Here is a 25,268-nt window from a genome sequence, read left to right on the forward strand (position 1 = left end):
GAAACTCTCCAGTGCAGCATGGAGGAGAAGGAAGAAGCCACCTGACTCGAATGGGAGAGGGGAAAACAGTGGAATAAGAGAAGAGGGGACCAGGAGAGGCTGGGGCAGGACAGAGGCAGAAGGGTCTGTAACCACTAGAACACACTCCCCTATAGAACCTGGACAACCCAGGATTCCTGTGTCTCAACATTCCTTTGCTGCTAGCAAATAACTGTGAAACCCACTGGCAAAGTGCCTGGGTACTGGCAGGCCCACAGGGATGTTAATAGCCTTCTACTGCTACCAGTTATTCCATTAGCCTTAGTGATGGAGGATGTGCTAGGCATCTAAAGCTCCAAACCTGGCTGATCAATATGTCCACAGGATGTTTGTTTTTTAAATTTTTTAAGTTTTTAATCAATATAGGAAATTACTTAAAAAACCCAAACACCTTACATTAAAAGAACATTGAGGCTGCAAAGCCAAGCTCTCAGAAGTTAGGAAAGGCCAGAATTAAAGTTGCCCATGCCCCCTTAATTCAGTCCACTCTTGTGTATGCATTATAAGAAAGTCATTAATTACATGATTACATACTATTTTTTGCACAAGACCCCTGCATCATTCAGTTCATGGGACGGACAGTGGTCAAGGGCGAATGAGGCTGTCGTTTACAGCAGGGTTTCTCAACCCATGAGTCGCAACTCAAAATTGGGTCACCAGTACGTTTTAAAGGGCTGTGTGGCCACTCCAGAGGCTCTGGTCCCGTAGGGCTGGCTTGGCTCAGTTACCTGCTCTGGACGTTTCAACCTCCAGGGTCATAGTGCCGCTCAGGTTTGGCCCAGTTGTCTCTCTGTCATGATGATGGGGGGCCAGCCAGGCCAAATTTGTGGGGTGAATGCAGGGTGGGCTTTGCAGTGCCCCCCCCAGGGCCTCCCTCCCACTGCAGCAGCAGTACCCAACCTCTCCCCCAACCTTTTTACTGACTCTCAGCATGCCATCAACATTCACAAATGGTTCGTGAGCCCCAGCTGGTTGAGAACCTCTGGCCTACAGGACCCCTGCGTCACTCAGTACGGAAGTTGGAAGGTGTGCAGTGACTGAGGCAGGGGACAGAAGGAAGAGACTGGATGGTATCATGATTAAAGCAGTTGAATGCTGGCCTAGAGAACTGGATTCTATCCCTGCCTCTGCCACAGAGTTCCTGTGTGATGTGAGCAAGTCACATACACCAATATTTTCATAAATGGCCACTGTGTGCTCCTCATTTTCTGGGGGCTGGACTGGATACCCTGGGGTCTGATTTACAGACATCCCAAGCACTCACAGCAGCAACTCAGGTAAAGGGGAGCTCTCTTCTGGACCTCTACAGTGCTCTACATGCTAAGTGCTCTGAAAACTCAGGCTCTGGGCATCTCAAGCCCAAATTAATCGACACTTTTGGCTTTAATCTCTGTGCCTCAGTTCCCCACGTAGCAATGCCCCCTGGCCCCTCCCCTCACAGGGGGTCTGTGAAAAAAAATGCATTAAAATTTGTGATGCACTCCACTACTATAGTGATAAGAACCACAGAAATGCCCTGGGGATCTTGATAATTCTGTATCCATGCGGGGTTCAAACGGTGTGTACTAAATAAGACTGGGGCCCATACGCTGAATGAAGAGGAGAAAAAGAAATACTGAAGAACTACTCATTCACCGAATGAGGCAGGGATCCTGTGGTGAAAAGAGTCTGTGATCATGTAATTAAAGATTGTATCATAAGTCGTACACACCGGGGGGCTGAACTAATTTTTGAGTGACTGGCTTTGCAACCTTAATGCTCTTTCAACAACTTTTTGGTTTGGGTTTTTTTGGATTAAACATACACATAAAGTGTGTGGAATCTGGCAGCAAAATGGTTGGTCTGGAACACCTTGAATCAGACATTGCCAGAAGCATCACACAATCATGGGACGGGGGCGTTTCCAGAGAGAATTTTTCCATAAAGACTCAGTTGCTACCTATAACTTTGAAAGATGTGTGATCTAGTGGTTAGTTCCTGGGACTAAGGTTCAGTAGTTCCTGTTTCTGATCCCGACTCTACTACGGATTAACTCTGTGTCCTCGGGCAGGTCATTTTGCCTCTCTGTGCCTCAGTTTCCCAGTATGTGAAACTGGGCTAATAACTATTCACGTCACATGGGAGTTGTGAGGCTTTAATTAATGTCTGTAAAGTGGTTTGAGGTCCCGGGATGAAATGAGTTGGAAAGTGCAATGTGTTATTATAGTTATGCCATGATAATTGGGCACTCTTCACAAAGCAGCTCCCTGGGAAAGCCCTGTCCACAGGCGTATGTGTCTATCTATTCCTGACACTTTTCCCTGCTGGCTGCCACGGACTGGCCTGCAGCTCTGCGGCACTCAGCAGGAGCAGCTGAAGTGTGGGCTATGGGGAACCTTGTTTTTTCCTCCACTCTGAAGACTAAATGCTTCCCCCCCGGCTAGCTTGGGAAAGGCATGCCTTGCAGCCCTGCTGCTGCACTTCGCCTCGTCCTCCCTGCCGTTCAGAGATTTCCCAGCGCTGCTGCACCTCCAAGCTGTGGCAATTAAATGACCCCCTGTGGCACATTACTAAAGGAAACTCCCGGTCAAGGAGAAGTTTGACTGGGGCAATAAATCCAGACCCACGAGGGTTTAATGGGCAAGCAGGTGCCTCCCAGGTGACTTCACCGGGGGACACTGAGCTGGAGAGCTGCAGCGCCCCGTTTAGAGAGGTTTGAGCCTCAGCATTCACAAAGGATCATAAAAACTCCCTCTGCCCTAAGGAAATGGGAGCCTGGCTCAGCAGTGGGGCCCGCCTGCTTTCTCACCCAAGTCAGTGTATCTGGTCCTCAAGTTGCCGAGGCCACCGTAGCTCAGCTGGAACCAGGGCTCGTTCCTCTTCCTCAGCGAGGCGCCATTCTTCAGCGATAAGGCGGCGTGTTCCGAACACCGGTAGGTGATGAAGCCATATTTATTCCCCCTAAGCAGCCAAAGAGAGGAGTCACGAGGTGACTGACCAGGGGGAGGGATGTGATGAGCCTTATCTCCTAAGGGGCTGAGAGCCACATACCGTGTAGCTTGGTTTACAGAGGGCACATGCAGGAATCATACGGTGCATCTCACTTGCACCTGTGGTATCTTAACAGTTCTACAGGCCTCCCACACCCACCGTGGCCCAAGGGGGAATTTACAGACAACTCTGCTTAACCTTGTGAGCCCTGGGATGCGAAGTACACCCAAGGGACTGTGCTGTTTTAATCCCCATTCATCCTATTAAAATATGAGGATGAGTCAGCCAGCCGTGCGGCCTACGTCCGAAAAGCCCTAAGAGCATTCCCACTGCTTTGCCTGGTGTGGGCCTGAGCTCACGCTCGACACACCTGTTATTCCTGGTCAGAACCCGACACTCGATGATCTCCCCAAACACTTCGAAGCGTTTCTTCAGTTCACTGGAGCTCATGCTGCTGGAGAGGTTTCTGATGTACACCACCCGGCCTTCACCCTGCACAAGCACAACCAATGCAGCTCAAGCCCGCCCCCTTACCAGGCCTCCCTGCTGCTCCCCTGGCATTACCCATTGGGGAATCCCATTGCTGGACAATGCCCCCAAGTCTCTGAGCACATGCAATGCAAAGATCTGGCCCCTCTGTGTAAACAGCTCTCTGAGGAGCCTCAAACAGCTGATTTCTTTTCATGCACATTTTCTTTCCTTTATCCTTCTACTGCATCCTTTCCGCCTTTGCAGCGTTCTCCTTGTGGAAGTGTAACTGTAAGAATATTATTGAGAATTCCTGTCTGTGGAACTCAGCTTGTGCTGAGGAAAAATGCCAGAGATGTGTAAGGGTGTATGGGGGTGTACAAGGCAATACAGAAGAGCAAATAATTACTACCACTACACACACACAGGCTTTCTATGTATATCTGTTGCTTTTTATATGCAGTGAGGCTCAGCTCAATAATCTCTTAGCAATTCCAAGTATTCCCCAAGTTCCCAGCCCTAATTGCTAACTCCGAGTGCACTGAAGCTGTGGCCGTAGAGTGCTCTGAATTCCTCCAGTGCCAGGGATTCTGTATATTGCCAGTGTCAATTGCTTGCTTTTTATCTTTTCCCCATGCCCTTGTTTAAAATTGGCCCCACCCCCAGGAATGCCAGAGCCAGGGCCAATACACTCCACCGTCTCCTTTCTGGAGTGGGAGATGAATTGCGGGGCCGTGAATTGCTTTGTCCCAAGATTTAAATGGGCTTCAGCAGGATGAAGCCATCTGCTCCCACTGGAAGTCCCGCTGCTTCTGCCGAGTTCAGCACTCCCCCCGCGCCCCCCCACCCCTAAGCCTGCAGGTCACTTACAATGGCCTTGTCACGTCTCTTCTCAATGTGGTCCTGGCTCGTGTTTCCCCCTTGACACTGCTCGCTGTATTCACATCTGTGTGTAAGCAAGCAAGAGAGAGAGGAGATCAGTGCGGAGCAGGGATCCTGCAGGGGGAGCTCTGGCAGTCAAAAGGAAGTGGAGGCACAATCAAGTTGACGTGTCTGGCACAAGCTTTTAAAAAATCTCTAACTCAGGAGACTCCTGGTGAGCAGGCTCCACTGATGCTGGGTGTGGATCCTCCAGAGAAGAGCCTGGCTTCCCAAACCAAGCCAAGCCTCTTTAGGCCTGGTTCTGGGACTTAAGCCGCCAGGGAAATCATTCTTTACAGATACTTGATGTGGCTCCCTATCTCCTCCTGCCTCCTTGTAGCTCTCCCCTTCCCAAGGAGCTCCTGGCTCCTCCCCAATTCTGGCTGTGATCTTCCTCCTTGTGCCACCAGAGAAACCCACCCTCAGACAAGTCAAGCATTGCCTGACTGACCAGTGTCGAGCAGCCACCGGTGTATTATGACTTACTTTTAATGAACTAAAATAAAGGACGTTGGACTCAGCACACGGAGGCGATTTCATCAGAACTCTCCCCTGTTGGGCTGGACGGTTGGAAGGGCCTCAGATCGATATGAAGTACATGCCATGCGCAGACTAGGTGATCTGCACACCCATGTTCTGTGGCAGAGGCACCAGCTTTGTGATTTGCCAGCGGGTGCTCGACCACCACTCCACCTCTTTCCCCAAGACCCCACCTCTGCCCTGCGTCTTCCTACCCCTGCTCTGCTTCTTCCCGTGCCCACTCCATCCCCATTCCGCCCCCTCCACTGAATGCACCCCACTCCCACTCTTCCCACTCCCTGCCAGCGCCTCCTGCACGCCGCTGCACAGCTGATCGTGGCAGGCGTGAGGCGCTGGGAGGGAGAGGGAGGAGCTGATCGCCAGGGCCTACTGGTGGGCGGGAGGCACTGTGGGGGAGGGGGAGAAGCTGATCCGCGGAGCTGCTGGTGGGTGCTGAGCACCCACTATTTTTTTTCCCTGGGTGCTCCAGCCCCGGAGCACCCACAGAGTCGGCGCCTATGCTCTGTGGAGGTGTTCAGTGTTAACTCTGCACTGTTCAGTGTGTCAGGCCTGACACCTGATGCTTAACACCTGAGTGGATCTTTGGGGTTGAATGCTTGGATGTATCCCTGGGAATGGGGGGGGACAACCGTCCGTGTGTTCATCACACTGACACAAGAACATCACTTGGCACAGTCTCTAGCACCGGCTTTTTGTCTTGGCATCTCACAGTGCTTCACACAAATTTATCCTCATTTGACAGATGGAGAAAATGCGGCCCAGAGAGATGGAGAAATGACTTGCTCAAGGTCACACAAGGATTTGGTGGCAGAGCCCAGGCCAGGACTCTGTTCACCTGCCTCTCTTATACCCCCAGTATAAACCCCCAAGAAATTATTTTGCTTGAGATGTGCTTGCAGGCTGGGACTCATCAGTCCCACCCTTCCCCTCCTGCCAGCCGCCCAACTATACCTGAAAGTCCGTCTGTTTGCTGGAGACCTGGACCTGCAGCATGAAGACCCAGAACTGGATCTGCTCCGGGAACAGTGGTGCAAACTGGACCTGGCAAGTGGGTTCCTGCGCAATGGACGCTCGCAATGTTCTTCCTCTTCCTCCTCCTCCACGGGGGAGCTGCTCTCACTGCAGCTATCTTCAAAGACAGTGTCATACTCAGGGGTCTTGCAGAAGGCCGTGTCCTCGTCTTCAAGGGCACTGTCCAGGAAGCCGAAGTGCTTGGTTAAGCTGGCTCTGATCTCCTGGTCTCTGAGCTGTTTGCTGCACTCCTTCCACAGGGCCTCATCCTTTCCCGACCCCTGATAGTGTGCATCCGGCACTCTTCGCTTGTGCTCACCCTCCACGTGGCTCTGGGGCTCCCAGGATTTCAGCACTTTCCTCTGGAGCGTGGCCTCAGGTTTCAGCACCTGGCAGTAGTCATGGTCCCCAAAAGAGCGAGAAAATGGCCGCTTCAGCAGCCCCTGCTGCTCCGAGGAGGAAGGGCGCACGGCAGCTCGGCTCAGGTGTGCGTAAAGCTCTGTTCGCTCTGGGTGCTTCTTCATGAGTTTCCTGGAGGCTGCTACGTCGACTGCCACTGCTGAGGTTCTTGGCCCTGGGATGGAGGAGGTGATGGTGGCTTCCTCCTTCGCTGACCCATGGGGAATGTCCGGCTTATACAGGTCCTCCTCAGCAGGCTTGTACGGCGGAGTAGTAGGCGGTGTGAGACCTTGACCCCCCACACAACAAACCACAAGAATGAAACTCTTTGAGCAGAGCTTTCCCACTATTACCACAACTGGTCATGGCAGGAGGAGCTAGGTCTGGGTGACGCTATGGAGAGCCATCAATCCTCTACTCTGTGGAGAGGGGCTCACTGCTAGTTACTGCTGGCCTCCTGTCTTCAGAAGGGGGTCATTGCAACACCACAGTGGTTTGCAGCTAGAGGGGCCCACAAGATCCCCTTCCTGCCTCCTCCTCAAAACACATTGGTCAGAAAGGCCTTTGACTGGATTGTCAAAGGAGCTGGGCACCCATGTGGCAGCTGAGGTCAGCAGGCACTCTGCACCTCTGAAAATTAGCCCCTACACTTGTTACAGCATACATTTAGCCTGTAGTTGTTGCGTATCATTACATCTAGATAGCCAAGCAGATTTGGACCTGGGCAGTGCTTGGAAGGGAGACCTCCCTGGCAAATGCCCTCAACAACAGACCAGTTGTGAGCCCAGTTCACATAGTCCTTGTCAATCCTTTAGCAATTTTTGGAAAAGCAAGGATTTGGGGTCTAATCCAACCCCCCCTAAAGTCAGTGGTAATGCTCCCATTAACAGTTAACTTTATCCTTGGGGTTCTGCCCAAATTCAAGTAGAGAATGTACAATTTGGCTCCTTATATTTTCCATAGTTTCAGTTCAATACAGGATTCCTCCTCACTTCCTGGATGGATCTGTTGTGCGGTGTTGCTGTGCACCGTTGAACAGCTGCTATGATCCACCCCAGAGGTAGTTGCATTTCAGTGGTATCTGAATTGCTTAAATGAGTAGTTGTAAAGTGCTGAGGGATCCTTTCAGATGAAAGGCACTATAGAAATGTAGGTTTTTATTACTAAAAATCCATTATATTTACACAGTTATAATAATTCCTCAGATTACCACAACCCCCACCACACCTAGAAGCGGTTAGCGCCAGACTATTTCACACTGCATTTTTGGTATTGTTTCCCCTCACCTTTCAACGTACACAGAGAGAATCCCAACAACAAAGGAAGGGAGCACTGCCTCTTTACATGAGTGGCTTACCTGCAGTCCCACACAGCTCTACAGTCAGCACCTGCTCGAAGTTCCTCTTCCCAAATGTAGGATCACTGGAGAGGAGGAGAACATTAGAGGAGCAGGGAGGTGTTTATATGAACATCAGAGACTGAGAGTACTGCTGAAAGAGCAGCACAGAGACCACAACCAAAGGGGGAACAGGAAGAGGAGATGTCACCCATACAGGATGCGTACTGTGTCCCTCTCCGACTCTCTGTGGCATCAGGGCTAGTACATGATGGAGTGAGGGTGGGGGGGTCGGGTCAAAATCCAAGCTCCTGAAGCATTTCCATTTTCCCTCCCAGCTGAGGCAGAGGAACAGGCAGCTAGAGAGTCACTCCAGCAGAAATGTATCCCTCCCAGCCAGAGCTCCAATTCCTTATTTCCAGGGAAAGGAGCCAAAGAAGTGCCCCCACTATCTTCTCTCCAGCATAGGACACTTCTAAGGCTTTCAGCAGAGAAATCCATAGGCATAACCTGCCCTGAATTTGAGGGCCTGGAGCTATGCTATCACTTGCATTTAGGATCCCAGTTCAAGACACTATGCTTCAAACACATGCCACAGCTAGTCAAACGTCCCCTCCCTGCTGCACGTCCTCTTTGCCTGGTTGGTAACAGTCCTGAAGTTTTGCCTGGCTGGCTATTTTAACATTGAAATTTAAAATGCGTGTCCATCCAGGCAAAACTACAGGCCACCTGGCAGTCATGCTGGCCCAGACTGCCGCCGGGTTGGGTTTAAATTGCTGGTAAGTATTTTGTTTTACACTTACGTTTGTGCCAAGGACAGCGTGAGACACGTGGGTGTTTCTGAAAGACACGGAGAGAAGCAGAATTACTGAACATGCTGCATTCCCTTCAGACTGATTGATTGCATCACACCCAGAAAGAGGAGGCAGCGTGGGCTAGCAGATTAGGTGTGGGCTTGGGCACCAGGAGCTCCGAGTTCTGGACCTAGCTTGGTCATGGCTTGCTGTGTGGCCTAGGCAAGTGACTTTGCCTCTCTGTAATTTGGTTTCCCCATCTACCAAACTGGATAATACCTGCCTACGTTGTGAGGGTTAATCACATAATGTTTGTAAAGCGCTTTCAACATGCACATGCTAAGGTGCTTATATGAATTGCTTATAAGGTGCTAATAATTAATAGTATTCCAAGGGACTCCAGGGGGAGCTCCGGCCCGCTCCTCAGCTGGAGGGATAGTATTCTATAGGATGAGAAAATGGGGAGATCCTTCGTGGGTGGTTTTGCAGTGATTCACTCAGTAGACAGTGTCTTTGGATGAACACATACTACTTGACACTTATTTTGTGCTTTCCAGCCATAGATCAACGTACTTCACAAAGGAGGAGCTGTGTCCTTACCCCATTTTAAAGATGGAAAAACTGAGGCACAGAGAGGAGAAGCAGCTTGCCCAAGGTCACAGTCTCCCAGCCCTCGCCCTGCCCACTGGACTATGCACCCCACAAGTTGCACAGAAAAAACCCAACAGCACTGGAGAAGTTTGGTGTTTGCCCCACTGGCTTTGGGGTCTGCAGTGCTCGGCCATTCACGGGCACATGCACAAATGTTTCCTACGTCAGCCAGGCAGTAGCACTGCTACAGTGACTCACTGCCCAGCGAGCGCACTGGATCTGACATGCAGGGCTAGTGCTTAGAACACCGCAGACCAGCTCAGCCTCTGCTAAGCCCCTCATGCACTGACGGCCTGGGAAGAAGGGAGTCAGCCGGGGTTCCTTTGAGCATTAGTTTTGGCAATGCCAGGTCAATGCTGGGGTTAATTCACTTCTAGGCCCCTGCACACTCTCTCCTCCTTACCTGTTTCATGCAATGGGGTGCAGTGCTGGCTCTCATCCACCTCACATCCTTCCCCCTCAACCGGGCTCCCCAGAGGGGGGGTCTGGGTCTCTGGGTGGTTTTGACATCTGCTGTCCCCCTCGTCTGTGCCACCCACCTCCACCTCTGCCGCTGGCTCTTCTGCATCGAAGTTCTCCAGGGCTGGGCACAATGCGGGCTCCCGGGAGGTGAGAGCATCCTTCGCCCGGCTCTCTGCTGCCTCTCTGGGGACAGATGGCTCTGGGGGAGGCTCATCAAGAAATGACAGCCAGTGGCCAAGCTCAGGGTTGAGTCTCTTGGAGCGCCGGACAGCATAAATAGTGCTCTCCTGCTTACGTCCCACTTTCCCTGAGGTTTGCTGGGCTGGGAGAGCCACATGATTCCCAGTGGCATCCTCTGGGCTGCTGGTCTCTCTCCTGGCTTCGGACTCGGCCTGGGGGCTTTGCCTTAGCTCTGCTTTCTCCAGAGGCATTTTGGCTCTGGACTGATATCTCCCAGGAGAGCCCTCAGCCTCCTGAGCAGATGCTCCAGGAGACTTGGAGCCATGAGGCCTGACCAAGGAAGCGTACACAGGTTTGGCCAATCGGTACGGCTTGCTCACGTCACACAGCAGGTCCCGGGCCAGTAGCTCCTTCAGGATGGAGAACTCAGGCCATGTGGTTCTAGGCTTCTTGCAGCTGGCTGTTGTTTGCAAGGTGCAGGCTGTCCGGCTCTCCTGGCTGCAAAGGGGAGGTATCTGCAAAGGGTAGTCTGGCTTTGCTTTCTTGTAAGGGCTGTTACAGTGCTGGTGCTTCACATCTGCAGGGTCTCTGAGAGGCAGCTTCCTCGGAGGAAGACAGTAGGTATGCATGTAGCGGATGAGCTTCACTACTGTGTGCATGGCCTTCTCGCTGGCCAATTGATCGCTGGTGTCGTCCTTGGAGGAGCAAGGTGTCACCGGGACCTCACTGGAGCTCAGCGAGTCTTCGCTCGAGTCGCTGTCGTCTCCACTGTGCGCAGAGTGACTCAGAGGGGAGCGGCTGCTGCTGCCTTGGTGCTCGTCCGGCGGCCAGGTGGCTTTGGTCTGTGGGCAGCGTGTGGTGGAGGTGAGGTGCTTGTGCAGCTCTGTGCAGCTCCGACTCTGAGCCTGGAGAGAGCTCAACTTTCTGTCCCGGGGACCCTCCGCCTTCAGAGACAGAAGAGAGATGCCCCAGTGAGAACAGACTAAGCCCCCAAGCCCTAAAATGAGGCTGTGTAACTACGGCACCACAGGACTCCCCACCTGCAGAAATACACTCTGTGGGAACAACAAACCCACTAGGGACACGTGTGCCACGTCCAGTTATTTCACTGAACAATGCTATGGGGGAAATAGACCCTGGGCCCATTTTCTCACCCAGCGGAGTAAGGAAGTGGGCCCTCTCTGGGGAGCAGAGCCTGTTTCTGAGCCCTCGGTGTGATGAGCCACTGTTTGCACTGCCTGGTTACATGGACAGAGCAGTTGCTTCACTGAACGTCTTTAGAACCTGTCTAGCACGGAGTGACAGCAGGACCTCCCTAACGGCACAGAGCTGCCAGCCTCGGCTCTCAGCAAAGTCTCCACTGCAGAGACTGGAGCGAGTTCCCATGTTCCCAGATTTAGACAGTATACAACATTTATTAGGACATTTTGAACAATTATAAATAATTAACCTGCGCTGTCCCTGTGATAATGGAAGGGCCGAGGATACTTGGCGCTCCCTGTATTATCCTTGCTCTAAATGCAGCCAATTGCAGTGGCTTCCCATCCTCTCTGCCCCGCTCACACCCAGTCATGCACTGCCATTAGGCAGGCTCCACTCTGCCTGGGTTCACAAGGCCACTTTGAAACAAGCGCTGAGTAGTTTTAGTGAGAACAGCTCTCCAGGCCCAGGCCCTTCAGAACATGGTAAGCGCAGAGTTACTAAAGCAGGCTCAGTCATCCCTGCAAAGAATCGGCAAACAATGCAGTGTTTCAGGGTTGGTTTGTTAGCAGTGAAGGAAGGCACATCCGGCCTTGGTAGTCTACTGGGATCTGTCCTCAAGGTGGTTATGGAGATCTCTGCCCTAGGTATGTCTGCTTCATCACAGCCAGTTGAGTGGGCCGAATCACAGCTCATTACATCTCAGTGGAGACACGTGAATGTTTAATAGCAATGGTTCCTTCATCTGCTGCCTGGGCCCTTACTGTTGCTGGGTCTGATCCCTGAGCTGAGACCATGGGTCGGGCAAGGCAGCGCAGCAAGGACCTTCTCCTAGCCTCTCCTCTTTGGGGAGAGTGGATGAAGGTTGCTTTCCTTCTTTGAAACAGACTGAGATGATGAACAGCCTCTGAGAAGATTATGAGAACTGGCTGCGAACGGATGAGGAAACAGACTTGGCCTAAGAGAGTATGTCTACACTACAGCTGTGAGGCGTGATTTCCAGCCCAGGCAGACAGACTTGCACTAGCTCCACTCGAACTAGTGCACTAAAAAGAGCAGCGTGGACGTTGCGGCACCAGCGGCAGTTTGGATTGGTTGCTTGAATCCAAGCCCACCCAACCCCCTGATTCTGAGCTCAGGCAGCCAGCCTGAGCCACCGCCCACATCACAATTTTTTACCATGCTCGCTCAAGCTGAGCAAGTACAAGTCTGTCGGCCCATGCTGGGAATGACACCTCCCAGCTGCAGTGCAGACATGCCCATAGTGCCTTGGTCGCAATTCATCATGGTCACCCGCACTAGCCTGCCCATCTTGTAAACCACAGGCTGTTCGTTAGCCAGAGAACTGGGGGGGCTTAGTGTGACGGAATGCACCCCTGTATTCACACCTTGTACACTACTGTAATCGTCTTTGTACAAAATATGCCTTGTAAGGTATCATTTGAAAACTAGTAACTTGCTGGTCAATAGTACCATGGTGAAATGTGTGTAGCAATTATATGCAAAGTTATGAGTTCCCCCTGAATGCTGACAGTGGCACATGTTCAAACTCAGGTAGCCCTGATTAGACAAAACTTGTCAAGCAGGCCTATCTTAAACAAAGGAATGTGTGTTTATCTCAATTTAAATATGAAGTCTTGAGACAGGAGACCAGGCAAATCCGCAGTTTAGCACAGCCCCTCTTTTGTCTGGACTGCACCACAGAATGTCATATCTAGTCAGACACAGGGCAAACCACAGCCTTCTGGAGCGCCTCTCTGGATGAGGGGGCTCCATCTTCACAGCCCCTCCATGCTTGACTTTTTTGTTGAGCTGCCCATCACTGACATGGTGGTCTCTGTGATCTCAACGCACTGAGCAGCCCGCTCCAAAATTTATTTAATTCAAGCTGCCCAAGAGCCAGCAGATACAACTGACCTGGGCTGAATTTGCACCAGCTACCTAGAAGAGAAAGGTGCTGGGATACAGAGCCTACTTCCTGCACCATTCAGGCTCTCTGGATATCCCTCACCCTGCAGCAGGGCTAGGATGGCAGCTGAACCCCTAAAGCATCCACTTGACTCCAGAGGGATGACTAGCATCTCTCGTCACCGACTCAGTCCAACCGTAGAACAAGAGACTGACTGAGCCCAACTATGTCTGCAGTGGTGGTGTAGCTGTCAGCCCCAGGATATTTGAGAGACAAGATGGGTGAGGTAATATTTTTTATTGGACCAACTTCTCTTGCTGAGAGAGACGAGCTTTCAAGCTATAGCAAGGAAGAGCTCTGTGTAGCTTGAAAGCTTGTCTCGCTCACCAACAGAAGTTGGTCTGATAAAAGATATTACCTCACCCTCCTCGTCTCTCTGAGCCCAGGTAACACATTCACATGCTGTGGTTGCTCCGCTTGGGCCTCTGAGCAGAGTCAGTTCTCACCCTTCAGTTATGTGGCAGAAAATAGTGCAGGTACTATGGAAACCTATTAGTTAGATAGGGAGGTTACATGGAGGCAGTTACATGGATTCCATCAGACACAGCTGATCTCTTTCTAGCTGGTGTCTGCGACAACACTAGTGCTTTCTTTTTAGAACAGTCCTTCCCCCATTGCAGCTGATATGGAACAATGCCCTGGCAGATTTTTTCTGCCTTTCCCAGACAATCTAAGTCCACCTATCTAATGCACTGCACAATTTCCATTATCTGAATGGAAAATCTTTGATGGTGGCTTGTGTTGGATTTCAGGGGATTAGCTTAAATGATTGGTTTGGGCTCTGCAATTTTGCATGCAGCTCTCCCCAGGATAAGTCGACTCAACCAAGAGCAAGTTCTACTATAATTGATGGGAAGGGGGGATTTTATAAATCAGAACTCCAAAGAACTGACTTCAATGAAACTGTGAGAGGCTTTCACCCTTAGCCCCACTGCAAACAAGCTGCTCCAAATGCACAGATGGAGTAGTTAGGGTCTCTCCAGATCCCTTCGGGGTTAGTCTGTCTCAATGTGGACTGTCTATTTCCCCATGCACAGCACTTTCCCTTCAGATCATGACACTCTTGGGCCAAGTCTGTTTTCCACTAGCTTCATCCCCTGGGCTCATTATCCCCCAGTAGCTTCACTCAGAGGCTGTTTATCCCTCCATGGAACCATCATTTGGCTGGCTTGTTTTCTGAGGCCTTGGCTACACTTGCAGCTGTACAGCGCTGTGAGGTAAACCTGTCTTCGTACAGCTGAGTAGGGAAAAGCGCTGCAGTCTGTCCACACTGACAGCTGCCAGCGCAGTGGTGTGGCCACACTTGCAACATTTGCAGCTGTGTTGGGAGCGGTGCATTATGGGCAGCTATCCCAGCATTCATGTGGCTGCAACGTGCTTTTCAAAACGGGGGGGATGGGGTGGATTGTGACAGGGAGTGTGGGGGGAGAGAGAGTGCTTTTTGGAGCATGTCAGCTCTCTATTTTGCAAGTTCCGAACTCCCGGCCCCCTGCTCATTCATTTACTCACTCAAAGCAAGCTGCAAACTGTTTGCTTTTCTCTGTGGTAGGAGCTTTGAAACCGGCACTTCCACATTCCTGCAGCCGGTCACAACAATGGAGAGGATTGGCCATTTGACAAGGTGATTAGTACAGCGCTGCAAGCGTTTACACTCACACCCGTGAGTCGTAGCCACTCCGCTGCAGCTGTTATTCCTCTCGGAGATGTGGAGTACCTGCAGCGGTGTACCCAGGGAGATACAGCGCTGCAAGTGCCCTGCCAGCGTGGACGGGGAGTGAGTTACAGCGCTGGGGGAGGCTTTACAGTGCTGTAACTTGCAAGTGTAGCCAAGGCCTGAATGCCAGTCTTGAGATTGGGTGATGAGGAGACGGGCAGGCGGGGGGCATCCCTAGCATTCCCTGCTGGGATGGGGCCATGGCAGCTGGGATGGGAAATACCTTTGTGCAGGGTCGCTGGGGTCTGGATTTTGGGGGCCCCTGGCGTCGTGCACTCCCTTCTCTCTGAGCCTCACAGCTTGGAGGCCCGTGGGACGGAGAAAGAAGCAACTTCTTCAGCTAAAAAAGAGAAGTGTCGAGAAAAAGAATGGGAATTCCAGCACTAACAGCAATTGATCGCGTACTAACCTCTACTGCACACATGTGAGGTGGGTTCAGTGATCTCCAATCACTGAAGCCAAGAACCACAAACCATTAGTGTGCCTGTATCCGCCCTTGGCTCAGGCTGGGGCTGTCAGCTGTAAAGATCATAGAACCAAGCAGGAAAGAATTTCACACCTCTGCATGCTACTTGGCTGCAGGTAAAGAATGTTATAGTCTGTGGAAGTGCTTTATGTCTTCAGAACACTTTACAAGCATTGACACATTGCGGCTCATAACACCCCTGTAGCTATGCAAGATGGGAAAAGGCTGCCCAAAGGGGTGAATTTGCTTGCCCAAAACCACACTGCATTGTACCCCATGGCACCTCCTATTAAAGTCACTAGAACTGCCGGGGCATTTAAATAACCCACCAAAACAATTTTGTCCTTTTCAGATGGTGATTTTAGTTCTATGTATGCGTCTGATTTGGGCAGCTCACATGAGTCCCCATGCAAGGGGGACTATTTGTTAGTAACGATCCAAAGGGGGTTGAATTAATCAATTACCTTGCAAAGTGTTTTGAAGATATAAAGCTCTGTGTAAGTGTCAAGTATTTATTGGGGATCTCCCCCAAGGTGACCCTGATGTGAATTCCACTGTAATCCCATCAAGAGGGTCTGGTGACAACAGCTGAGCTGGAATTTCCTTAGGTTACACAGCATCATGGCATACTCATTTCTGATCACAGAGTTAGCATAGTCTTCTGTTCAAAACATTTAAAAAAAAACATTCCATGTTCCACACACGTCGTGCTAATGCTGAAGCCTAGATCAATAGCAAGGCAACTGCTTAGGCTCTGTGGGGACGTACAGACGTGCAATATCTAGGGCTTGGTCTTCAAAGATGGCCTGCAAATTTAGAGGCCCCCTTTAAGACCAGGCCCATGACAACGGTTATTGAAGTGGGAGGTTCACACAACAGCGTTTCTGCTCTCTCGGTCGGGTTCTGCAGTGAAATTTCAACAGGGGTTGCCCAGTGGCTTAATTGTGCACTTCCCATTTATAATAAGTGTAAGTGCTTTCCCCCTGCAACGTATACATCCTATATATACACATACACATTGTGTGTGATATATACACCCCCACACACGCACTGTAGTGTGAAGTGGAAATGCACGCTTTCACCACTAGATGCCGCAATGCACTTTTATATAAACCATGCCTTTCAGTCATTACACAGCGGAGAGGTAGGGGGGTCCCCCCCAGGGACGGATTTCTCTGGCTGGTGAATGAGCTACAGGCCCAGCTCGGTTATATCAGACCAGCAGGGATGCTCTTATATATGGCCCAGGAAGCCTTGTACCACCTGGCGGCAATGCCGGGGCTCTCCTGCTCAAGCCATGAGTGAAGCTGGGTTCCAAGGAGCGGTAGGATAAAGCACAGGATGGACTTGGAGGTGGCATTTGAACCCAGAAACCTCACAAAGCCACAGAGAGGCCTCCTTCAGGGCTGGCGTGTTCAAGGGTTTGCCCAGTGGGCATGGGGGACTGCAGGCTACGCAGGCCCAGGCCAACCTCAGAGCGCATGCAGCTCTGGCTGGGAGAGAAAAGATGGGCTGCTCTTTTTGTGGGAAGGGCTGGAGGGGTGGCATCAGCTGTACCCCTCTTTCCTCTTCCCCACTTCCTTGCAGAGTGATTAACTTAACGGAAGGTTCTCAAACTGAGGCCACAGATAAGGTGAAAGGGCTAGGATTACAACCAGGCCGGGTCCCCTCTCCCCAGCACAAGCTGAGGAGCGCTGGCCCCTGAACACACACCCTGAAGGTGAGGGAGAAGGGCCAGGCCTACGGGTGGAGGTTTGGGGATCAGGGGAAATGGCTCGGAACTGACCCCAGGTGCTCTAGTGAGATGCAGTGGAATGATGCTCTGGGGTGGAGTGGGGGCAGTAATGGGCCACAATGAGACCCCGTTAGCCCAACTGTGATGGGGTTCAGATAAAGTGAGGCCCCAGGCCAAATCCTCCCTGGTTTGGGGGGCTAGAAAATGGATTCTGCCCATCTGCTAACACCCACTGCCCTTTGCACATAGCAGCTTGTTCCCATGAGGATGGTGATGGAGGTGACGGCGATGGCGCGGCACATGTATACGTATACAATACAGGTATATGCTTTGTATCGACGGTTAAGAGTTTTAAGCCTATAATGAAAAGATTCAGACCTTTGCTTCCTATCATACCCATGCAGCCGGCTTATCAGAGGCTCATCCAAATCCACCTTAAACAGTAGGAAGTGGGTTCTTACTAGAGACAGCTCATCAACCTCAGGGGCCAAAGGGGGCCCCCCCGGGGTGGGGGCGACTGGTTTGGGGGGAGGGGCTGGCGAGGCACAGATGTGGTTGGGCGCATCCCTTTCTTCCATAGTGCGGAAGGCAGCCAGGCCCATGTCATCTTCCTGTATTTCATCCAGTGTTTCGGTGAGGGCCGCCAGCAGGGCTTCATTCTCACTGTCTATTATCTGAAAAGCAAGAGAGATTTGTACAGAGCAGTGAGCGCCAGCCGACATTTTCCATTGCAGGCTACCTCTAGGGGGCGTAACTACAGTTCCCACAAGCTGCCCCACCATATTATTTAAAGGGGGCCTCATTCTTCCATCTAGGGCAGGGGTCAGCAATCTTTCAGAAGTGGTGTGCCGTGTCTTCATTTATTCACTCTAATTTAAGGTTTCGCGTGCCAGTAATACATTAACGTTTTTAGAAGGTCTCTTTCTATAAGTCTATAATATATAACTAAACTACTGTTGTATGTAAAGTAAATAAGGTTTTTAAAATGTTTAAGAAGCTTCAATTAAAATTAAATTAAAATGCAGAGCCCCCTGGACCGGTGGCCAGGACCCGGGCAGTGTGAGTGCCGCTGAAAATCAACTCACGTGCCGCCTTTGGTTCCTATTACCTCCCACCCCCCGTTCCGATTTTTCACACTTGCTGTCTGGTCACCCTACTTCCATCACTGATGCCAGGTTTGCATCTGCCCTACTCCACTGACTTCAGCGGGACTGCTCCCGATTTACCCCAGGGTGAAAGCAGAATCAGGCCCAAGAGCGGCTGCAATCTGGTCCATTTTATGCAAATTTATTGTGCCCTTCCAATTCCCAGCACGTTGCCACTGCTGGCCTCAGTAGCTCCAAGGGTGGTTGCCCTACAGTAGCTAGTTTGAGAGACCCTGGCCTACTCAACCACTTCCAAATGAATGCTGTTAGATGAATTTACTTGGGCTTGGTGCATGGAAAGCTCATTCCTTCAACAGACTGACTGCATTCTTTCAGGATTCACTGAACAGCTCTGAACAGGCGTATTATTTCTCTACTGGGAGGCGGGGGGGGGGTTAAGTTGCAAGGGCTTGGCTGTATCCTTCTGAATCATACTTGCACAAGTGTCTTTAAAAAAAAAAAACCCACCACCCAACTCAATCCCCCCTTTAAATTAGCAGCTGTTGCTGTGGCTTCCCAGCAGCAGCTTCCTCTCTAACTAACTTCCATCCTTCCTGTTTTGGGCGTATTTCAGACACTCTGAAAACAGGGAAGGACACCCGGTGATGTGTTCTTTCCCCAATTTGTGGGCAGCTGGCATGAAGCGGTGACCACAATTTCCACCTGACTTGCTCTCTTGCTTCTGACCAGCACTTCCTGAGACTCACTGGGGCTCAGAGGAGTGGGGTGGAGGAATTGGAGCACCCAACAAAATGAGGGAAGGATATCTGAAGGGCTTAGGCTCAAGGCTGTCCAATGGAAGGGAGTCCAGGGTGTCGTCCTCCCGATTGACCCCCTCCCCTTGGATCCGGCGGAGCACAGGAATGGCACTTGCATGATGGCAGCATTGCCACTGCTGGCCTTTTTGGTAAGCACTATTTAATTCTTAAAGCCCCGATGACTGGAATCAGAGTCTCTCAGCTTTTAATTAAAACTAAGGAAGTTTCTAGGCTTTGTGGTTGCAGAAAAGGGTTGAAAATGAGACTGGCGTGAATCTTAAAGGCTCAGAAATCAGAAAGCAAGGAGAAAGAACCCATCATTTATTATTATTTTTTAAACTCATGATTTTTAAGCCATTCTCATGCTTTTGGCTCCTGCCTCGTGATTTTTGAATGCCTGGGGGTGGTAATACCGGGATTGACTTAAGGCTGTACTGTCACATGTCATGACACTGTGTCACACTGCTTGCGGATATTTTGAAAAGAAAGATGCTGTCACTGGCTCTAGGGAAACTAGGAGCGCAAGCCTGTTAAACTCTGACCTGACCAGCACAGGAGATCTGATAGGGCCGCAGGCTTTTCCATCACAGCTCTGCTAATACATCTTAGTCCTGACCTACAACACTCACCTGCTATTCCAGACCTGAACTCCCACACTCAGCTCTGCTGATGCACCTCAACCCCAACCTACAGCCACGACCCTCAACTATTCCAGTCTGGGCTCCCCACGCAGCTCTGCTGATGCCCCTGCCCTGTTGTAACTACCATCATTCAACCATATTGCCAAAGGCCAAAATTGGGGCAAAACCCCAGAATGCTGGACGTAAAAAAAGAAGTGACCCAGATTCCGTTCTTCAGGAGGATTCATTTCTATGGGATTATTTACTGTAGCATTCCTGATATAAATAATTGGCAGTAATAGTAGGATAACTGCAGCTCTGCATGTAGCACAGGGAGAAATCTGGGTCTAAAATGAGGCCTAACTGTATGTTAGCACCTGCTAACGAGAATTAAAATACTCTTTTCTTCAACCCGCTAACCCTGTTAGAAGTTTCTACACCAAGACCCGGGGAAAAGGCGTCAGGATGCTCCATTTTTGGCTGCTGTGCGTAGAAGTTCAGTGGGATACATTTCACTGTGTCCTGCTAACGGGCCTGTCTCTTATATTTCTGCTCTGTTTATCTTTTCCCCAGGAAGTTCAGCGGAAAATATGCATCTCGTGATGAAGGTCTGTCAGCTGCTCCGGAGCCTTTTCAAGCACAGCAGCAGCGCAGCGTAAAGGCCAGAACGTTAGTATTGTTATGGTTAAGTTCGGAAATATTGGGGCTTTTTAAAAGTCTCCAAAAAAATGAAACCAGTGCCAAGATCCACAACTGGCTGCTAACGGGCGCCAGTGAGCTGGACTCCAACGCAGGCCCGTTGCTAAGCGGGAGAAGAAGAGTCAAGGCTTCTCTCTGTGTGCATCACCTAGGGAAAAGGGGACGTTTCCTTCCCAGTCCAGAGGGGATGGGGCATGTCAAGGCCACAGCTACAAGAGGAAGGATGGTCCCGTGGTTAGAGCATTAGCCTAAGACTTGGAAGCCACAAGTTTAATTCCATACTCAGCCACAGATTCCCTGGGTGACCTTGGGCAAGTCCCTTAGTCTCTCTGTGCCTCAGTTCCCCCTCTGTACAATGGAGATAGTAGCCCTGCCCTAACTCTCAGGGGTTTTGGGAGGTGCTCAGATGGTAATGGGGACCATATAAGTACCTTAGCTATCTAGATAGACAAACAGGTATTTACAGAAGGGAGGGGACCTGCTGCCCATTTCTGCCTTTCCCCCCATTCTGTTAGCACTTGTAACCTACCATCATGTTCCTCCTAAACTGCCTAGAGGTGCTGCTTGTGGTGGTGCCAGATGTTTCTGGGGGAGAGACAGCCAGTGTGTCCAAAGAGCTCACAATCCCCCTCCAGCTATGTGGAGCCTACACACTGCGTCCAACCAATGGGCCAGCTCGTCTCTTGTCCCACCTCCAGCAGGGGCTATCCCTGATGCTTCAGAAGAAAGTGCCCTTACTCCATGCAGTGCTGTGATTCCTTCCCTGTCGATTACTAGATGCCCTGCCAAATGAGGTTTGAGTACCTTTTCTTAGCACATCACTGCAAACGTCAGTGCTGATGACAAAAACAATCCCATTCTTTTTTTTTTTAAATCCAGCAATTGACTCTGGCTTTCTGTGAGACTCACATGCAAATTCCCTGCTTGTTGAAGGGGCTACCCCACTGACTTGTTTTAAAAGCACCAACTCTGTTTTTTCTATTGCAAACCAATGTATCTGCACGAGAGAGGCCAGAAGCAGCCTCTCCTTAGCCCCCTTGCACTGGAAGATCAGATCCAGAGATGAATTTGTGTGTCTGGAAGAAGCACCCAAATGTCAGTGAAGTCTGGATTTGGATCTGATTCTGGATCCAAACTTGGTGACTTAGGTCCAGTTCTACATTGTAAGCAAGGTGTTTGTTTACGACTATCAGTCTGGTGCGCCTGGTAATCTACCCACCTAACCCCCGTTTATATACACACAGGCATAGACACACCCAGGGACAATGATAAAGCTTAGCACGAATACTGCATTGCCCAACCATAGACCTCAAAGCCTTCTGGATGGGGAACACCCTTCATCTTCCCCAGGTTACAAGTGGGGACACTGAGGCAGGGAAAAGCTGCTGGTCTAAGGTCACACAGGAAGCCAGTGGCACAGCTGGGCTGCACAACCACGTTTCCTGTCTCCCAGCCCTGGGTCCCACCCATCCACTGCCACGCTGCTTCCTGATTGCACAATAGTGGAGCGGAGTCTGGAGTGACAGGGCTGTGGGGGAGAGAGGGTGAACCAACATCCTGTGTGTGACCCATGAGTGGGCTGAGTGGGCCCCTTCCTACTTGCTCATGAGACAATCCAGAGCGCCTCCCCCCGAATGCAGATCAGCTATTAGCATGATGCTCGCATGTCTATTTAGAGCGCAATTCAGTGAGAGAGAGTCCCTGCTATAAATAAACCTGTGCGCAGAATGCAGAGGTGATGCTGAAGCTGGAGAGTGAGATAAAAGGGAAGCTGTTTTCTGCATGCTGGAAATTAACATTCCTGTGCCACACCGCTCCATGCTGCTGCTGAGCCTCTTAGAAACCACCGCCGCCACCCACCCCAGCACAATCTGTCAGACCTAAAATCAAACAGGATGCACTAGGCACTACGCTGTAATTTCCTTTTAATAATACATCACAGGAGGATCGGCTCAGCAGCCCTCTTCTATTCTTCCACCTCCTCATTATAGCCTTACTCCGCTTGCCCCATTTAGAAACGGAGTGCAAATTAATGGAGCACTAATCAGCTGGGGAAGAGATATTAATAACCCGGACCCCCTCCTCTCCTCATCCCACCACCTGTCCTCTGCTTCCCCAGGCTGATCTAGGAGAAGGAAGGAGATGAGGCGATGTTACCTGAGGAGAAGCCCACAGGAGGCCTTGGCTTCAACAGGCTTGATATGCAGCACTGGGCAGTGACTGTGTGTGTCCGTGTAGTGAGGTATGTGCACATGGACTGGGTGCCCCACGCTACCCGTGCTGGCTCCCCGTGCTGCAGGTGGGGCAGGGGGGTGCTCGCAGGGGTTGGACAGGCAGTTCGGGGAGTGGGAAAACTGTTCTCGGTGACCACGCCCCTCAGAGAGACCCTGCTCCAAAGCCCCCTGGAGTAAATGGGGTGCTTTCCACTGACATCAATGGGACCTGGATAGGGTCCATAGCGAATGGCCAGGACAGACTAACCCCAGATTGCTCAGTCTTTACTGCTCTTCTTTGGCTAGGCTAGGGGACAACACAGCAATCCCTCCCCTTCCCCAGACGCCACTTCCTCCTTTCAGTGGGCTGAATGGACAACATCAGTGCCCTGTAGTTGTAGGTGGTGGACGGGGGAGGAGAGGGAGACCCAGAAGGAAAGATTCGCCCCGGAGTGAAAGTGCCGCTTGGTGGCCTCTGCCTTGGGCCAGGGAGCTGCATGGCACACGGTACCTGAAGGAGCTCAGAGTCGTCTGTGCTGTACTGGCTGGACTCGGTCTCGGAGTGCTCGGCACACCACTGCAGCTCGCTGAAGCAGCTGGCAGAGTCAAAGTCACTGGCGTCCAACGGGGACAGGTCAATCTCAGGGAAATCGGAGTAAAGGTGCTCCTCGCCGGACACCTCGTACTGTGAAGAGACAAGAGGAGGTGAGCCTGGCCATCCTCTCCTCCACCTGCCAGCACCAGAGAAGCCTGATACAGCAGCCAAAGCTCAGGGCCTCATGAAATGCGCGTTGAGTTGCATCTGACTCAGGGTGCCGAAACATTGCCCAACCACGGGCCACCTTGGCAACTTACCAGGAGCCCAAAAACCAAACCGCATCTGCTTAAAATGAGCGGATTTCAACAGACTTCAACTTGAATGCAGAGATGTGGCCTGCAGAGACTTCAGCTCCCAGCATGCAATGCTCCATCTCTAGTCAAGTGGCTGGGATAAAGACAGAGCATTGCATGCTGGGAGCTGTAGTGTTAATGTGCTACCCCCAATATTAAAGTTGAGAGCAGCAGAGGGAAGCATTACTGAGTATTATGGGTCATATTTACCCCAGGAGCAGTTTACTGGCATATGGCCCAGTTTGGAGCAATTACATGGCAGTGAAGTGGCAAAGGAGATCATTGTGAACTTTGCCAATCAACGGGGAGTGCCCACATCATTTCAAGTTCACATCAGAAACTTCGGAAAGCTGCCCTGCAAGGCTGCAATTCAAAACTACCACAAAACTGTGCTCCAGTATCTGTGTGTCAGAAGCTCCGGCGCAGGTTCTGCCAGTGTCACAACGGGGTGCTTTTGCAAGGGAATACCTTGGTCTCCTCTAGCGAGCACAAGCTCAAAACCATACAGGCCAGATGCTGGCAAAGCAGCAGTCTGTGCTCTTCAGGGAAAATTAAGCCACTCCAGCCTTTGGTGACGTGCTGCAGACAGCCAGGGCTAATCCCACTGCCCTGATAAATCAGCAACTAGAGAGGAGAGCAAGAGGCTTACAGGGCACATAAGACAGCCCTGCTCTGGGCAAGACTTTTGGGTGGATGGTTTCACAGCTAGACAAGTCAGCTCTTCTGTCTCCCAAACCCATCTTCTTGCCCCTCTGCCTTCCCACATCCTCCCACCTGTCACTTGACTCAAACTCTGTAACCCCAGCCATCACTGTATCGCCTCTAAATTATCCAACCTTCAGTGTCAAGTCAGTTTCACATTCCCCCTGCAGCCAAGTCACTGAGGAAGGCAACACAGACTCTTAATTCCCCATCTCTCTTTCCATTGTGTCCAACCCAGCGTGCGCACACACACACTCTCAAAAAACCTAGTGTAGAGAGGAATCAATTCCTGGCGCACACAGGCCAATCTAAGCTCTAGGAACAGAGCTAAAAATATCCATTTAATCATGAAAAGCAGCTGAGACCTGCCCCGTTTCCACCTCCTTCCCGATGGCTGCCTTGCTGCAAAGCCACACAGCTCTCTGAGGGGCAGAACATATGATTATGTTACACACCGGCACAACGGACACGCAAGTGGCCAAGGGCAAGGCCCCCACTGACATTACGCCAATGCTCTGCCAAGCAGAGAGCGTGGGTATGTGAAAGGCACTGGCTGCGGGGGCCAGGAATGAATGTGAAGCGGGGATTTGTTTAAAGCAAAAAGTGAGACCCCCCCCCAGGCCAATGCTAATCTGAAAGTGTGTCGTATGGTTTGGGTGTCTCGGTCAATGTGTTCCAATTATTGAGTACAGAGAGGAATCTCTTCATTCCTGACCCTCTTCTGTTCCAGCTGCACCCCCCACCCTTCCCCCCAGCCCCAGACAGGGTCTTATTCCCACTGAGGTTGCACAGAAACCTGGCTGGCTAATGCAGGGTTGGTTTGAAATTAGCACTTCGTCTGGCAGCCCTGAAGGCTGAAGGCCTCATCTCTGCACCTGGAGCGGGCACAGCCGCCTAGTGGAAGGTTAAGATTCCCACACACGCTGCCCCTGCAAACAGGTCTCCCCCTGCGCTGGGGTGAGTGTCCATCAGACTCCATGGCCCATTCATACTCTGATCCTGCCTCTGCTAAAGTCAGGGGCCCAACTCCCAGTGACTTCAACAGAGCAGGCTCCCAGTCCTTCCCTTCTGAGCAGAGGTCACCAACTCCTTTCATGCCACTCACCACAAGTCATTCATTAGTAATAGTTTGTCTGCCTCTACTAATGGCCAGGGCAGGATTCGAACCTAGCGGCGAAAGGCGTGACACAATTCTTGCCGTTATTGGCTAATCCGTGGGTGTTTTCTGATGAATGGGGAAGCAAGTTTATTTATACGGTGAGTGCATTTCAGATCAGACAAACATCTGAGCATCCGAGAGGCTGTGAAGAGAGAAAAACACCCCAGGGGCTGCGTTAAAGCGCCCTAAATAATCTTTTCAGGATTCAACAAGTGGAAGTAAAATC

The 25,268-nt window shown here is 51.1% G+C and overlaps 1 protein-coding gene across 6 annotated transcripts in view; it reads right to left on the minus strand.

Annotated features, from left to right (window-relative positions):
• The window catches only part of PPARGC1B (PPARG coactivator 1 beta), a 110,081-nt gene that overhangs the window by 23,113 nt on the left and 61,700 nt on the right, over positions 1-25,268 (minus strand). For 3 of the 6 annotated variants that reach the window (XM_065554920.1, XM_005298084.5, XM_042850807.2), the window contains exons 2-11: positions 22,802-22,975; positions 17,317-17,529; positions 14,878-14,994; positions 9,533-10,715; positions 8,488-8,524; positions 7,706-7,770; positions 5,890-6,637; positions 4,348-4,423; positions 3,380-3,501; positions 2,828-2,979 (exon numbers count right to left, since the gene is read on the minus strand). In XM_065554920.1, coding sequence (XP_065410992.1) covers positions 2,828-2,979; positions 3,380-3,501; positions 4,348-4,423; positions 5,890-6,637; positions 7,706-7,770; positions 8,488-8,524; positions 9,533-10,715; positions 14,878-14,994; positions 17,317-17,529; positions 22,802-22,975 — 2,887 coding nt within the window. Of the gene's footprint in view, positions 1-2,827; positions 2,980-3,379; positions 3,502-4,347; positions 4,424-5,889; positions 6,638-7,705; positions 7,771-8,487; positions 8,525-9,532; positions 10,716-14,877; positions 14,995-17,316; positions 17,530-22,801; positions 22,976-25,268 lie in introns of those variants that run through there. The other 3 variants (XM_008179560.4, XM_042850808.2, XR_010589875.1) reach the window with 3 other exon arrangements.

The sequence above is a fragment of the Chrysemys picta genome, chromosome 8 (assembly GCF_011386835.1).
Source record: "Chrysemys picta bellii isolate R12L10 chromosome 8, ASM1138683v2, whole genome shotgun sequence".
NCBI classification, from domain to species: Eukaryota; Metazoa; Chordata; order Testudines; family Emydidae; genus Chrysemys; species Chrysemys picta.